Below are 14,965 nucleotides of genomic sequence, written 5' to 3'. Positions count from 1 at the left end.
ATGTGTCTGTCTACGCGTTCTGACCTAGTGCTCCCAAATGTTTTTTGTAAACTCCCTGAGTTTAACCATGGCAGGGATGCCTGAAGTGGGAGAACAGCGCCTTTCCCTTTATCGCAGCCGAGTCAACTACTCTGGATCCCAACTGCCGCGGCCGGCCCAGCTCCCTGACCCTGGTGGCTGAGGACAGAGGGCAGTGACAGGCAACGGAGTGCAGCGGCGCATTTAGCGACGCTCCCTGAAAGTGACAGCGGGTGGTGTTAGCGGCGGCAGACTTTGGCGACGCTCCCCAGCGGTGACAGGCGGGGCGGGGCAGCGGCGAGCCGGCCTCATTCCGAGGCGGGCGGGCGCGGAGCGCTGCGCGGGTGCGACGGACCGTCTACTGGCCGGGGATGCCGCTCGACGCGTCGTGGTCCTCGGTCCAGTGAGCGTCGCTCGCCGCAGCCATGACGGTAGAGTTCGAGGAATGCATCAAGGACTCGCCGCGCTTCAGGTGTGCTGCGGGCCTGGGGTAGGGCACCAGCAGGGATGGGGAGCCGCCTTTGTGCCGGGGGCGGGGAAGGGATGTCCAGCTTCGTGACCGCTCCGAGTCCACCTGGACCGTGCAGAAGACCTGGCCTGGATAAACCGGCCGGAGCCGGAGTCGCGGTCCCCAAGCCGCACAGCTCCGCCTCCGGCCTCGGGGGACCGGAACAAAAGACGCCCCTGTACTGATCACCTCGCGCGGGGGTGAGTGCTTGGACTGCCTTGGGCAACCGTGTACTACTGGGCATTTGCGTTCAGTGCCACCTCTAGAACTGTCCACTTTCCTTTGTGTTTGTGCTTTCGTATGCCACAAGTACTGAGCTCCCCCTGGGCCCTGTAGTCCAGTTCTGGCTAGGATTGTCTGGCACCCTGCTTCATCTGTCCCTGGTTTCTATCTTGGCCCATATGTCCAGAGCAGTGTATAGGTGCAGCCAGCTGGAGCCATCAGACCCTGAGATGGGCACCTTGGTGAGAGTGAAGGGTGGTATGAGTGACCAGGAGCCTGGAGAGGTGGGGGCTGTGGGGATGAGGAAGTCAGGTTTAGTTGGGAGGGTACTGGCCTTGTTCACCTATGAGTTTGTTTCTTTTATTGTTCCTGGATATACAGTCGTGCACATCTGTGTGAACCACATGGCCCCACACCGATATGCATCTGTTTCATTGGGTGACATTTGGCAAACAGTAATGGAGTACCTCCTGTGTGTCATTTGAAATTGCACACCTTCATGAGGTCCCCTACCTCTGTATGTGCATAGACATAGGGGAACATGTTCTGCCACTCTGCCCCTCCTTTGAGGAGGTGCCAGACCATGCACATGAATGTGTAGGTGAGTGTGATACTGAGTTGGTGTGTTTGATGCATGCATATAGCCTAGTGAGGGTGCACACACGTATGGGCATGTGCCACCTCTCTGTGGATTCATGAACCATGTTTGCCATGCTACTAGACACATGTTGATGTATGTATGCAGGTATGTGTTTTAACATGGGTGTACATGTCCATGCATATGTGTGCACCATGTCCCTGGAACACATGTCTGTGTGCCCAGTGCTACTACATGCATGCATTCATGTTTATGTATAAGCTTATATCATGCCTTTGCACATGTGTGCTTAACCACCTATGCATGCTGGGTCTCTGGGGGCCTACCCCAGTCCAGCTCTTTTCAAACCACCTTGCAAGAGAGTCAGCAAGAAACACCTTAGGAGCTTTGGAGCATTAGAGTTAGCCAAGAGTGTCCACTGATTGTAGTCAGGGGACTTGAGGCAGTCATCTATGCTTTCCTATTTTCTATCGCTGAATGATTGAGTGCTCTGAGAGACTCAGGTATCCCACAATTCTGCATCCAAGCTTGAAGGAAGCACGGCCAAGGAAGCACTCTTATCTTCGCCCTGATCCCTTTCTGAGAAGCTCTGGCTCCATTCTGCCTCGTGGAGGGGTTTGGGCCTAAGCAGAAATCCGTTCACTTCTGGGCCTTCTTTGCTACCGCCAGCCAGTTGGACTTGTGGGCTGCAGTAGGTGTGGCAGCTGCTTAGGCTTAACATTGCTTCTTTTGGTGGGGGGAGGGGGTGTTGGAATGGGGGATGACTCTCTGGATTTTGGTTCTGGGATCATGGAAACCTGGCTCAGTGATTTGGGGTGGGCTGTGATTTGATGGGTTTGAAGAGTACCTTGTCCACTCTAAGGTGTTACCGAGGTTATAACTTGATCTTTCTGGCCAAGAACCTTTAGGGCAGCATGGGCCTGACAGAAGGATTTGGAAGTGAGGTGGAGCCTAGACCCTAACCTGGAAATGGTGGGAGTTTTGCTTTGGGGCTCCTGGCCTAGGATAAGTGCTTGTGACAGCCTTAGGAATGTCTCATAGTCCCTGAAGCTGTGGGTGGGGGTGTAGGGGAGCCCCGGAAGAGAAGCCGCCCAGCCTTGGCTGTAAGCCCTGCCCTGGGTGGGGCTTTAAGCGCTGAGTCATGGCTTTCGTGAGGGGGCTCCTCCTCAACCTCCAAGCTGCTGAGGAAGTCCCTAGCTGGCAAGACAGGCATAGGGCAGAAGGGGGATGCCTCAGTTCCTTGGCTGAGGAAGGGAGTGCTGAGAGACTCCTAGGACAGAGTGCTGGCTCCCTGAGCCTCTACTAAGTGCCCACCATGTTCCCACATCCCTGTGAGTACATATGTCAGCTCCTGGTGCAGCCCCTCCCAGTTCCTGGCTCCCTGGCCAGCTGCAGCTCTACTTGCAGCTGTCTGGGCTGTCAGGCCTGCTTGGGGAAGCCCTGAATAGTGCTCTCCTAGGCAGATAGTTACATCTGTGTTCTGGGAACTTCTGGCTCTCATGGTAGCTAGAGTTCTGGACCAGAGCCTCCTGTAGTGGCCTGTGTTGGGCTCATAGCTAAAGGACATTTTTCCCAAGCAGGGCAGGCTGTGGGGTATCCTTTAGAGGCATGGCTGCCAATGGTTTAGTCAGATGCTGCTGCTCGGTTGCTGCCTCTTTTCTGCTTTAGGATTCATGGTGCCTTGCCCTCAGGAAGGGATGGGGCTGATGGCCAGGACCTTTGAGGGTCCTGGCTAGGACAGCCTGGCCATTTCAGTCCCAGGTCATAATTGAGGACACACTAAACTATGTCCCATGTGTTTCTCAAGCCCTTTACTCAGGAGAAACCCTAAAACAGATCTTTCTCCTTGTCCTTCTAGAGAGTAGGGCAGAATGGGGTGAGGAGCTGCCAGGACTACATGGCTTCCCCTCTGATACCCTACCCCCAGCCAGTGTAAGACTTGTTCCTAGAGGTTTGCCTAAACCCTTGGCCTATTATGTTCCCAAGATGCCTCTTCCCATGCAAGCCAGATGGGTGTAGCTCACCAGCTAAACTGATTATGTGAGGTGGGGGACTGCTGGGAGCCTGCCCTTATTTCCTTATTTCCTGTTCCCAAGTTGGAGTTGGGGGGGGGGGGTGTCACGTGCCTGGTCCATCTGCCTTTGGCTTCCGGGATTCTCCCTGGCTTCTCCTGGTGATGTCATCATTAACTCCTCCCTCCCCAGGGCATCTTCTTTATCAGGCTGGATTGTTAAGGATGGACTCTAAAGAGACCCATCTGTCCTGGCTGGACTGAGCTAAAGGGAGTCTTGAGGTCAAGGGAGATGGAGGTCCTTTTCTTACTGCTTTGAGGCATTGTCCCTTAGCTGTTGGTTCATAACAAGCCTTCTTTAGTGTCATTTAGCTGTAGGCCAAAGTGGCCTGAAGTTGGGGCAAAGAAGTGAAAGACAGACTCTTTTCAGTTGAGGAGAGGCTGTCCAAATGGGGGTCCAAGTTCAACTTTGAGTCCCAGAGAAGACTGTCATGGGCACCAACATCATAGCATGAGACTTCAGTGTTATTATGCTTAGGTTCTAAGGACTTGCTTAAACTTGTGTTCATAGGGCATAGCTACACTATAGGGTGTGTGTGTGTGTGTGTGTGTGTGTGTGAGAGAGAGAGAGAGAGAGAGAGAGAGAGAGAGAGGAGAGAGAGAGAGAGATATGCATGATATAGCTAAGTGGCTTCAGCCTGTCTAGGGGGCTCTGAGTAGCTCCAAAGTGCTGAGCCTGGGTCCTAGTTATGTCCAGGGTGCTTGCCTCTCTCAGCCTCAGTTTCCTGGAGCCCCCATCTGGCAGCAAAAGTCCAAGGGAGATGCAACAGGAGATGAAACTCCAGCTGATCTAACAGCCCAATTCTTGTTGTAGGGCAACCATTGATGAGGTAGAAACTGATGTGGTTGAGATCGAGGCTAAACTTGACAAGGTAAGAGACAGACCTGGTGGTACATAAAAGGCCCAGCATTTCTTAGCCCAGTCTGGAACTATGGGATGACTCTAAGTATATCTGCCTATGTCAGAGATGCCTATTGGATAGGAAACAGCTGTTGTACTTGCTGTACCTAGTATGACTGGGGTAGGGGCCAAGGATAAGGGTATGGAAGGGGAGAGGGAGCAGGCTTCAGAGCCAGGGGAGGCAGGGACTATGTGCTGTCTGGCCCTCTGACCCTGTGGGGCCATACTCACACTCCAGCCCTGTGTCCTCTGCTTGAGGTTTCTCTGTCCTGCCAGCCCTTCAGTCCAGAGCTGAGGCTCAGATGGCACTAACCTCTCCTTCCAGATGATCCTCTGAATACCAGGCAGATATTGTAGTCTGTCCCTAGTCCTGAACTGAAAGGGGGCAACTATGTCTGGATTCTAATGGGCCTGAGTTGAATTCTGGCTGCCCCTGGCTGGAAGTGTATCTTTTATGGCCTGGCCTTGTGGCAGATCTAAGTTACCAGCTTAGAGAAACTGTCAAGCCCTCATTTTGCCCACTCTGTCCCACTTTCAGCTGGTCAAACTGTGCAGTGGCATGATTGAAGCTGGCAAAGCCTATGTTACCACCAACAGACTCTTTGTGAGTGGCGTCCGAGATCTGTCCCAGCAGTGCCAGGGTGACACTGTCATTTCGGTGAGGGGCCAATGTGGTGGTAGGGGAAGGGAGAAAGCCCCCTAAAGGGTGTCTAGATCATGAACATTGGGCGTCTGCACTCTGCTTCTGTCCACCTAACGCTAACCTGTGGGCAGGGAGGAATCTTTATGGACTTGAAGGAGACACTACCCACAGGGCCAGTATGGCCTCAGCCCCACTGCTCATCCCAGTGTGGTCTTCCCCATGCTTTTCTTCAGGAATGCCTGCAGAGGTTTGGAGACAGCCTGCAGGAGATGGTCAACTATCACACGGTAAGCCCATGGGGCATGTGGGGTCTCTACTTCCATCTGATTCCACACCATGTCTCCTAAAGGTCCTACCTAGACCAGAGCAAAGCTGACTGGTTCTTAGGTAGCTGAACTGGTAGCCATGAGTAAGAAAGGCCATGTTCTGCTTCTTTAATCTATAGAAATGGTAGCCACTCCAAATCTGTGAGTTAGTGCAATGTGAGGGATGTTTCCAGGGGGAGCTGCCGTGTCCCGAGTTATGGCCAGACTAAATCCTAGGGCAGAGGAGGCAGCACACAGCTCACACCTGGGGGCAGCAGTGTCTTGCTGGGCAGAGCTTTCCCCTCTAGGCCAACTTATTTCTGTGTGACAGCCTCACTGCCTTCTGGTCAGGCCTTGGTAACCTCATAAGGCCCCAGCACTGATGTGCATAGACACAAAGAACAGGCTAAGCCTCAGTGGAGTGGGTGAGACCATTGCCTGGGAATCAGAGTCCCAGACTAAACGAGGGGCCCCTACTTGGCCAGACCAGGGGAAGCTCAGAAATAAACCAGCTTGGGATGGCTCATCCTGGCAGCTGCCATTCTGTCTATCTACCCCTGTTTGGCCTCCTCCATGTGTCACTGTGGGTCAGGAGTATGTGTGGAAGGTGATGTGAAACAGTTTCCAGTAATCACCTTCCACCTTCCCCAGTCCAGGCCCTACCAGAGCTCTCTACTCTGACTGAATCCTTCTTGTTGCTGGTAGTCAGCCTTAGATAGCCAATGTAGATGTTAAGGGTAGAGTTTAGAGGCCTGCCTGCCATCATATTGACTTCCAGACTGGCTAAGAGCCAGGTGGGAAGATGAGCAGGTGGCTTCAGCTGTTACCCCTGACCCGCAAGAGGCTTCCTTGATACATGACAGGCTCTGTAGTTAGTGTTCTTTGTAGAGAGCTGGGGCTCAGGAAGAGATGGGCAGGGATCCCAGTTCTTATCTGGTAGGGGAATTGGACTTTGTCGTTGTCCTGTCAGTAGTGACCCTAATATACTCCACCCTGCCTCTGTCCCAGATCCTGTTTGACCAGGCCCAGAGATCGGTGCGTCAGCAGCTCCACAACTTTGTCAAAGAGTAAGTGACCAGAGCCCCCAGCCCTATAGCCAAATGCCGTGGTAGAAGCTGAATTCCATGTTCCATCTTCAGGATAAAAGGGGCAGCAGGTCCTTGGCCAAGGCTTCAGGCTGTGAGAGGTCTTCGCCCTCTGAGGTTCAACCAATGGGGCAAAGGCTAGGACATGGGATAGACTGGGCAGGGTAGAGGAAGCAGGAGTTAGCAGGAGTTGTAGTTTATCCTCATACCCTAGAGGAGATGCAGGCTGACATTTGGCACATGGATCTGGAGTCAGGGATAAGGCTGGGGTCTAGGCTGGACAGATGTAGAGTAAGCTGGTGAAGGGTTGGGAAGTCCTAGAACAGAGAAGAGGGAGGAAAAAGTTAGGTAGAGTCCAGGATTCTCAGGAGCCAGTGGGGGATGTGTGGCAAGAGAGAAGGTGAGAGATCCCAGGCTGTCTGGAACCTCTGTGTGCTCACTCTTTTCTGACCTCTGACTCTTGGCACCTTACATGGCTGGCACTCAGGGATGTGCGGAAGTTCAAAGAGACAAAGAAGCAGTTTGACAAGGTGCGGGAAGACATGGAGTTGTCCTTGGTGAGGAATGCCCAAGCCCCAAGGCACCGACCCCATGAAGTAGAGGAAGCCACGGGTGCCCTCACTCTCACCCGGAAGTGCTTCCGCCACTTGGCACTGGACTATGTGCTCCAGGTTAGTTGTGGGGCAGTAGAGATGTGTCTTCTCCAATGGGTAGGGATGATACTCTGCAAAGGCCTGGAGGTAGGGTAAGCAGTAGGGGGGTGGATGTCTTGATCTTATACTGGAAGCCTCTAGGGATATGGGCAAGGATGAGAATTCTTGGTTTCATCCAGATATGACCTCATATTTAGACAAGGGGAAAGACTGGATCCAGGGGAGGATGAAGCTAATACCATACAGAGACCTGAAAACTACCTGGGGGTTTTAGTATTATAAGCAGTCCAAGTGGATTCTGGAAAAGTTTAGGCCATGAGCTTCTGGGCTCTGACACCTCATCTGTTTGCTCTTCCTCTGGCAGATCAATGTCCTCCAGGCCAAGAAGAAGTTTGAGATCTTAGATTCTGTGAGTGCTTGTGTTGGGAGGTACCTATGGGTATAGTTTGAACAATGGGAGCTGAGCCTCACTTGGGCTCTGCTCTTCACCTACAGATGCTGTCCTTCATGCATGCCCAGTACAGCTTCTTCCAGCAGGGATACAGCCTTCTGCACCAGCTGGACCCCTACATGAAGAAGCTGGCAGCTGAGGTGAGTCTACAGGAGCGGCTCGACGATTGAGCCTTCAGTGGGGGCTCCTGGTTAAGGCATTGGGAAGGGGTCTACTGCCTTCCTGTGATACCCTCCCCACAGCTGGACCAGCTTGTGATTGACTCTGCAGTGGAAAAGCGTGAGATGGAACGCAAGCATGCTGCCATCCAGCAACGGGTGAGGCCCTGCAGCCCCATCCCCCAGAATATGCGAGAATATCATTAAAGGCCATTACTCCCTCATCACCACTCCGCAACTCTGATCTGGGGCTCCAGTAAACACATCCACAAACTCTGCCCTTCTTCTCAAGATTATCCACTTATTACCCATTAGGCCTTGCAACAGTTGTCATCTGAATCTGCAGGAAAGGGAGGGGCCTCATCTTTAAGTTGAGGAAAGCCGTGCTTACCCAGGCTGACCAGCCCCTCGCCACAGAAGCTGTATGCTGCAGGCTGACTCTGATACAGTGAGCCTAATAAATGGAAGGCCTGGAGCTGGGGCCTGGAACCTCATTCCTTTAGAACAGCGATTCTCAACCTTCCTAATATTGTGACCCTTTAATACCATTCCTCATGTTTATGGTTGACCCTCAACCATAAAATTATTTTGTTGCTACTTCATAACTGTACTTTTGCTACTGTTATAAATTGTAATGTAAATATTGGATATGCAGAATATCTAATCTACAACCTCCAAAGGGGTAATGACCCACAGGTTGAGAACCACTGCCTTAGAGGCTGTGGGTGCCTCTATGACTAGTCATGGGCTCCTTCTGGAGCCTTTGCTCAACTGCTGGACAGTGGTCCCATCCACTCTCGCCACTCCCTGCCCAGGGCAGAGATTGACTGCAGGTAGGATAAAAGAACCTGGCAGTGTTTGGGAGCCAAGTCATCATTCACTGGCTCTCTCTTTCTCTTTTCCCCTCCCTCCTGCTTGGGCCTCAGACATTGCTACAGGTAAGAGAGCTGCACTCTGGGGTATATACATGGGGCTATTCAGATGCTCTTTTTATGGGGTGTTTAAGCACTGAGGACACCTCCCTACTTCAGTGCTCCTGCTGCCCTTTGGGAGGAACCTGTAGGCCAGCTAGTTGGTAGCACCAGCAAGATGAATCTGACCAGTCCCCCTACAGGAGTGGTGGCAGCTGTGTCTTCCTTCCCCTGCTCAGGCTGAGAGCAGGTGGTAAGGCCTTCTTCCCTCTACTGGCCTGGCCTGTCAGACAACAGGACACACAAGACACCCAAGGCTCTCCGGCTTCTGAATGGAGCTCTGTCAGGCAGCTGGAGAAGGCCCAGCTGGCAAAGTGCATGAAACACTCAGGATGGGGCGGGGGCAGACAGGGAGTGCAGCTTCCTTCCTGATCATAGCCTGCTTATTCCTGCAAGCCTAGTAGTGGGGGCTGGAGTACTCAGGACCAGCTGTGAACACAAGGGATCTTCCCATAGGGTCTTTAGACAAAGGGCCTTGCTTGGGTAGGAAATTGTTGTGATGGGCAGAGGTTCCCTGAGCATGTGCCTCACCTTAGCTTTTGTTTGGGATGAGCCTGAGAGGGGATGGGATCCTTCAAGGATGGGCACTCCCCGAGGGCCAGCTCTATTCTTAGGACTTCTCCTATGATGAGCCAAAAGTGGAGTTTGATGTGGATGCACCAAGTGGCGTGGTAATGGAGGGCTACCTCTTTAAGAGAGCCAGCAATGCCTTCAAGACATGGAACCGGTAAGGGCCTTCCTTAGGCAGGGCTGAGGGCAGAGTGAATGTGGAGCTAGCCCTGCCTGACCTCTTGTCTCCCATTTTTCCTCACCCAGACGATGGTTCTCCATTCAGAACAGCCAGCTGGTCTACCAGAAGAAACTCAAGGTGTGCTGGGGGACAGGGTCACCTTTGGCCAGACTCCTCTCCATCTAGACTATGGGTCGGGCTGCTTAGTGGATGTTGGCACAGGGCTGAGGACACAGACAGGCACCAAAGTGCAAAAGGTCAGGGGAGCAGAGAGTTAGAAACACATTGCTTGAGTCTAAGATAAAGGAGAAAATGGGTATGAGAGTGGTAAGCTTGTACTGCCAACAGGATGCACTGACTGTGGTGGTAGATGACCTACGTCTATGTTCTGTGAAGCCATGTGAGGACATTGAACGGAGGTTCTGCTTTGAAGTTGTGTCACCTACCAAGTGAGGAGGCCCAGCCCCAGGAAGGGTTGGGGAAAGCCCTGCTTACCCAGTCTGACCAGCCCCTTCCTACAGGAGCTGTATGCTGCAGGCTGACTCTGAGAAGCTGAGACAGGCTTGGGTTCAAGCTGTGCAGGCTAGCATTGCCTCTGCCTACCGGGAAAGTCCAGACAGCTGCTATAGTGAGGTGTGCTGCTTCCACATGAGTGTATCTATGTACTCCCGAAACTGCTCCTCCAGGCCACATTCATGCTTGTGTAGCTCGTGTGTGCATGTGTGTATGTGTCGTGTTTGCATGTGCACATGCATGCAGATTTGTGTTTAAGGGGCCCAGTCTGTGCTGACCCTTCTAACTGGGGATCTCCTGGGGAGTTGAGACAAGCTCCTGAAGGGCTGAGTGCCTCCTCACACCATTCACCAGAGGCTGGACCGCACAGCGTCACCATCAACAAGTAGCATTGATTCCACCACGGACTCTCGGGAACGTGGAGTCAAGGGCGAGAGCGTGCTGCAGCGTGTGCAGAGTGTGGCTGGCAACAGCCAGTGTGGCGACTGTGGCCAGCCAGATCCTCGCTGGGCCAGCATCAACCTGGGTGTGCTGCTCTGTATTGAGTGCTCAGGCATCCACAGGTAGTCCTTCTTGACTCTGGCTAGACAGGGCTGGCCGAGGTTCTGGATAGAGTCATACCTTTGCCCATCTCTGTCCCCTTTCTGTCCAGGAGCTTGGGTGTTCACTGCTCCAAGGTACGGTCCCTGACACTGGATTCCTGGGAGCCAGAGCTGCTAAAGGTGTGTGAAAGGGCTCTTGAAGATGATGCCCACAGGAGCCCTGAGGAGGCAAGGGTGGGATTTAGGTCTCTGAACTTGGACTAACATCCACATACACTGCACCCCACAGCTGATGTGTGAGCTTGGAAATAGCACCATGAACCAGATCTATGAGGCCCAGTGTGAGGGCCCAGGCATTAGAAAACCCACAGCCAATAGTTCCAGGTGAGGTGGGGACAGCCAGCTTGGCCATGGGGGCCCCAGCCTATGGATGTAGTCTCATGTTCACCTCTGGTCCAGGCAGGACAAAGAAGCATGGATCAAGGACAAATACGTTGAAAAGAAGTTTCTGCGGAAGTTGACCTCTGCACCAGTCCGGGAAGCCCCAAGACGCTGGAGGGCACAGAAGTGCCAGCGCCCTCTCAGCTCCCCCCACGCCCCTACTACCCGCCGCAAGGTCCGGCTTGAGCCTGTCCTGCCCTCCATCGCTGCTTTGTCCTCAGGTGGGAGGGCTGCCAGCAGCTGCACCTGTGCTCATGTACTTGGGCAGGTTTGGGGACAGGCTCAATGCAGCCCTGGGAGGAGCCACCAAACCCTCAATGTTATAGTGGTGTTGGGTAGGCTGGAGGTGGGGCTTTACATGAGCACCTTGGAGTTCTGACTGTCTCTCAATGACCTGAGGCATTCCCCATCTCAGATCTCAGTTTCATCATCTGAACATGTGTCTTATCCCTTGCAGCTGGCACTGTGGAGCGCAAGTTCCGCCGAGACTCCCTCTTCTGCCCTGATGAGCTGGACTCCCTCTTCTCTTACTTTGATGCAGGGGCTGCTGGGGCTGGTCCACGCAGTGAGTGCTGGGACAGATTCCCTTCCCATGCTCTCTGTGTCCCTCAAGAGCCATACCCCATCCTCACCAAAGTAATGTGAGAGGAATGGTTGAGGCTGCTCTGGAGAGTGGACAAGGTGGATAAAACTTGCTCAAGAACTTGAAGAAGAGATTGGGACAGGGTTAAGATTGGAAAAACATCCAGAGGGGCTAGAGCAGCAGTTCTCAACCTGTGGGTCTTGACCGCTTTTGGGGTTGCATATCAGATATCCTACATATCAGATATTTACATTACGATTCATAACAGTAGCAAAATTATAATTATGAAATAAAAAAATAATTTTATGGTTGGGGATCACCACAATATGAAGAACTGTATTATAGGGTGGCAGCATTAGGAAGGTTGAGAACCACTGGGCTAGAGTTATCTTGACCACCAACTTGAGGCTGAGCACACAACTGTCAAGAGTAATATGTAGAAACCAGGGCATGGTGGTTTACACCTATAACCTCAGCACTCACAGGCAGAGACAGAATTGTAATGCATTTAAGGCCGTCCTGTGTTACATAGTGAATTCAAGGTCAGCCTGGGTACATTTGTAAGACTCTCTCTGGGGAAAAAAAAAAAAGGTGTAATGTGTGAAGTGTGGATCGTGTGCACACACAGGTGTTGATGTAGGTAGGGAGCAATTGCGAGTAACCCTGAACTAATGAGATTGAATGGTGACAGCAGAGGGCGCTGTAGTACCCACCCTAAGCCAGGCTCTACAGCTCCTTCCCTCGCTGCCTGGGCTGTGACTTCAGGGTGAAGACCTTAAAGCCTAGAGGGCTGGGAGGGGGCACTCTGGGTTGTACTGGGCAAGGAGGCTGCCCTCCTCCCACCCCACCCCCGAGTCCCTCTGAGCTATTGTTTGATTTTCTCTCCTTTCCTTTTAGCCTGGGCAGCACTCCATGGTGTTCCCTAATAAGGGCTAATCCTGCTCCTGAAGGGGAGAATCTGCTAAAGGGTGGGTCGGGCTCCAGCTTTCCTCCAGTGTTCTGGAACCCCCAGTGCTAAAGATTCCCTTTCCTGTGGTCCCACAGGTCTAAGCAGTGACAGTGGTCTTGGAGGTAGCTCTGATGGCAGTTCAGATGTTCTGGCCTTCGGCACAGGCTCTGTGGTGGACAGTGTCACTGAGGAAGGTGGGTGTGTGCCTCTCTGCCTCCATGTAGCCCATCATCTCAACACCCTTGAGGGTTTCAGCTCCCTATCCTTCACCCTCCTACAGAGGGTGCTGAGTCCGAGGAGTCCAGCAGTGAGGTAGATGGAGAAGCTGAGGCCTGGAGCCTGGCAGATGTACGCGAGCTGCATCCTGGGTTACTGGCACACCAAGCAGCACGCACCCGTGACCTCCCTGCACTGGCTGCAGCACTGGCCCATGGGGCTGAAGTCAACTGGGCTGATGCAGCAGATGAGGGCAAGACACCACTGGTGCAGGCTGTGCTAGGGGTGAGCATAGGCGGGACACCTGACTTCTACACACAAGACTGCATACCTACGTGTGCATTCTATTGTTCTAGATAGAGACAGGCTTGATCCTGTTTTGGGGGTGCTCGTAGCAGGAGGTCAGGGTGCACAGGCCTGCCAGTGTCCTTTCCTGGTTCAGTCTGATTTCCTTGGATCTGTAGGGTTCCTTGATTGTCTGTGAGTTCCTTCTGCAAAATGGAGCTGATGTGAACCAAAGAGATAGCCTTGGCCGGGCACCCTTGCACCATGCTACACTCTTGGGCCACACTGGGTGAGTTCTATGGTATCTCTTTTGCTACCATCCCCTCACCTTCGAGCCATCTCAATATGCCCCTCCACCCACAGCCAGGTCTGTCTATTCCTGAAGCGGGGGGCTGACCAGCATGCCCTGGACCAGGAGCAGCAGGATCCATTGACCATCGCCATTCAAGCAGCGAATGCTGACATTGTCACATTGTGAGTCAGGCAGGGCCCTGGGGACGTAGTCACTGTAAAAGGGACAGTGACTGAGTGGGGACAGAGTCACCTCACACTGTTCCCCACCCCCAGGCTTCGCCTGGCCCGCATGGCTGAGGAGATGAGAGAAGCTGAGGCATCCCCTGGCCAGCCAGGCCCGCTGCCGGGCAGCAGTCCTACAGAGCTGCAGTACCGCAGGTGCATCCAGGAGTTCATTGGCCTCCACCTGGAGGAAAGCTAGGGCCTGGCAGGCCGGGCAGCTGAGGGACCCCTGCCCTGACCCCAGCCTACCCGGCCCAGAAATCCTGCATGTCCCTGAAGATCCTAGCCCCTCATCTAGCCACAGCCCTGCCTGTGACAGCCGTGGCCCATCCCGACAGCCCAGGACCTTGGCATTTCTGGAGTCCCCACTCTCTTGCTCTTCCCTCCTCCTGGCTACTTTAATGCTCAGCCAGAGGACAGGGACCCAAGCACTGAATCTCTTGAAGCCCCACATTTGGGGGACGGGGGCTGCTGCATCACCTGTTGCCCCTCATTTCACCTGGGGAACCTCTGTCTTCAGGTGGTCCTTTCTTCAGGGGTCTGGGCTGTCCATGGCACAAACCACTCTTGAGGTCCATGTCACCTTGTACCCCTCTGCCCTCAGGGCCTATTTCACCTTGTGCCCCTATGTTTACTGCCCCAGAACACTGACCTGCTAGTTAGGTCCTTCCTACATACCCCCAGAGCCCTTCCTCCAGCCTGGGGCTGGTGGCTGGCCACCAGCACCTTCCCTGGCAGGAGTGGCAGCCCACCCAGGGAATCAACCTGAGTACCTCGCTCAGTGACCCCAGCATCCAGGTTGGGCTTTGACGGTGCTGGGAGGTGGAACTCTGGCCCAGGCCTTCCACCCAGGGTGGACGCAGGCGTCCCAAGGCCATGTGGCTGGCCACTTGGGTCCTGGTGCCTGAGGGCCTAAATCCATCCCTGCCTTCTCCAGAGGCACTGTCTGGTTTACCTGGGCCAGAGCCCATGCCTAAAGCAACTGGCACTTTCCACCCTGTGCCCAATGTTCTTTGTTACTGACTGAGAGGATTTTCTACAACGACCTCATTCTGACTTTGTCTGCGTCTTTTTTCTGTGGACTCTCAAGGACCATCCTGATCCCAGCTCTTCCTGCTGCTGGGGAGGCCCACATAGATCTCCCTTGCCCTGCCCCCAAGCTTCACTCCTTGGGCTGGGCCTCTGATAGGTCCAGTGGTCCCTTATTTGGGGGGCCCACCAATGCCTTCAACTTCCCTTTTTCTGAAGGAGTTCCAGGATAGAGGCTGGGCCCCTCTGCATACCATGGAGCCCTTGGTTAGGTCAAGGGCACTCAGCTGGTCACTATGCAAATACTGCCCTGGGAAGCCCCCATGGGCAGTAAGGTAGGCACTGGATCAGGGCCTCTGACTCCCTTGCTTGATGGCTGTGGCCCCTAAAGAGCAGAATCGGCTTCTTCCTCCTGCTTGAGCTCTGCCCACCACCTACCCTGCCACCTTTGGGCTGGCAGGACCCCACTCCTTCCTGCTCTGATCACTCTCACTTAATAAACCTCTGCCGCTTGCATCCACTGCCTGCTCATTGCTGTATCAAGCCTTGCTTGGCTCTGTCTCAGCTGAAGGTTTGT

The 14,965-nt window shown here is 53.6% G+C and overlaps 1 protein-coding gene across 4 annotated transcripts; it reads left to right on the top strand.

Annotated features, from left to right (window-relative positions):
• The first annotated feature begins 324 nt into the window (after positions 1-324).
• Acap3 (ArfGAP with coiled-coil, ankyrin repeat and PH domains 3) lies at positions 325-14,904 on the top strand. 4 transcript variants are annotated; one of them, XM_052715677.1, is made up of 24 exons: positions 325-490; positions 4,232-4,289; positions 4,857-4,976; positions 5,195-5,248; positions 6,275-6,333; positions 6,839-7,022; positions 7,369-7,413; positions 7,500-7,595; positions 7,698-7,772; positions 8,540-8,551; positions 9,199-9,311; positions 9,401-9,452; positions 9,663-9,763; positions 9,836-9,947; positions 10,182-10,390; positions 10,480-10,549; positions 10,659-10,753; positions 10,829-11,031; positions 11,268-11,375; positions 12,438-12,536; positions 12,623-12,843; positions 13,023-13,132; positions 13,207-13,317; positions 13,411-14,904. In XM_052715677.1, the coding sequence occupies exons 1-24, from the start codon at positions 444-446 to the stop codon at positions 13,556-13,558; spliced, it is 2,502 nt and encodes an 833-aa protein (XP_052571637.1). In that variant the 5' UTR covers positions 325-443; the 3' UTR covers positions 13,559-14,904. The 4 variants fall into 4 exon arrangements, with proteins under 4 accessions (XP_052571637.1, XP_052571639.1, XP_052571638.1 ...); XM_052715679.1 differs by lacking the exon at positions 8,540-8,551 and having other exon boundaries at positions 4,857-4,922; XM_052715678.1 differs by lacking the exon at positions 8,540-8,551.
• The last annotated feature ends 61 nt before the right edge of the window (positions 14,905-14,965 follow it).

The sequence above is a fragment of the Peromyscus californicus genome, unplaced genomic scaffold (assembly GCF_007827085.1).
Source record: "Peromyscus californicus insignis strain IS unplaced genomic scaffold, ASM782708v3 Scaffold_5__1_contigs__length_169319896, whole genome shotgun sequence".
In the NCBI taxonomy this organism is placed as follows: Eukaryota; Metazoa; Chordata; class Mammalia; order Rodentia; family Cricetidae; genus Peromyscus; species Peromyscus californicus.
This window is presented reverse-complemented; position numbering and strand designations above follow the sequence as displayed.

Coding starts and splice junctions, on each gene's coding strand:
- Acap3 (XM_052715677.1), top strand. CDS start 444: ATGACGGTAGAGTTCGAGGAATGCATCAAGGACTCGCCGCGCTTCAG. Junction 9,764..9,835: donor GAAGTTGTGTCACCTACCAA/GTGAGGAGGCCC, acceptor CCCTTCCTACAG/GAGCTGTATGCTGCAGGCTG. Junction 13,318..13,410: donor AATGCTGACATTGTCACATT/GTGAGTCAGGCA, acceptor CCCCACCCCCAG/GCTTCGCCTGGCCCGCATGG.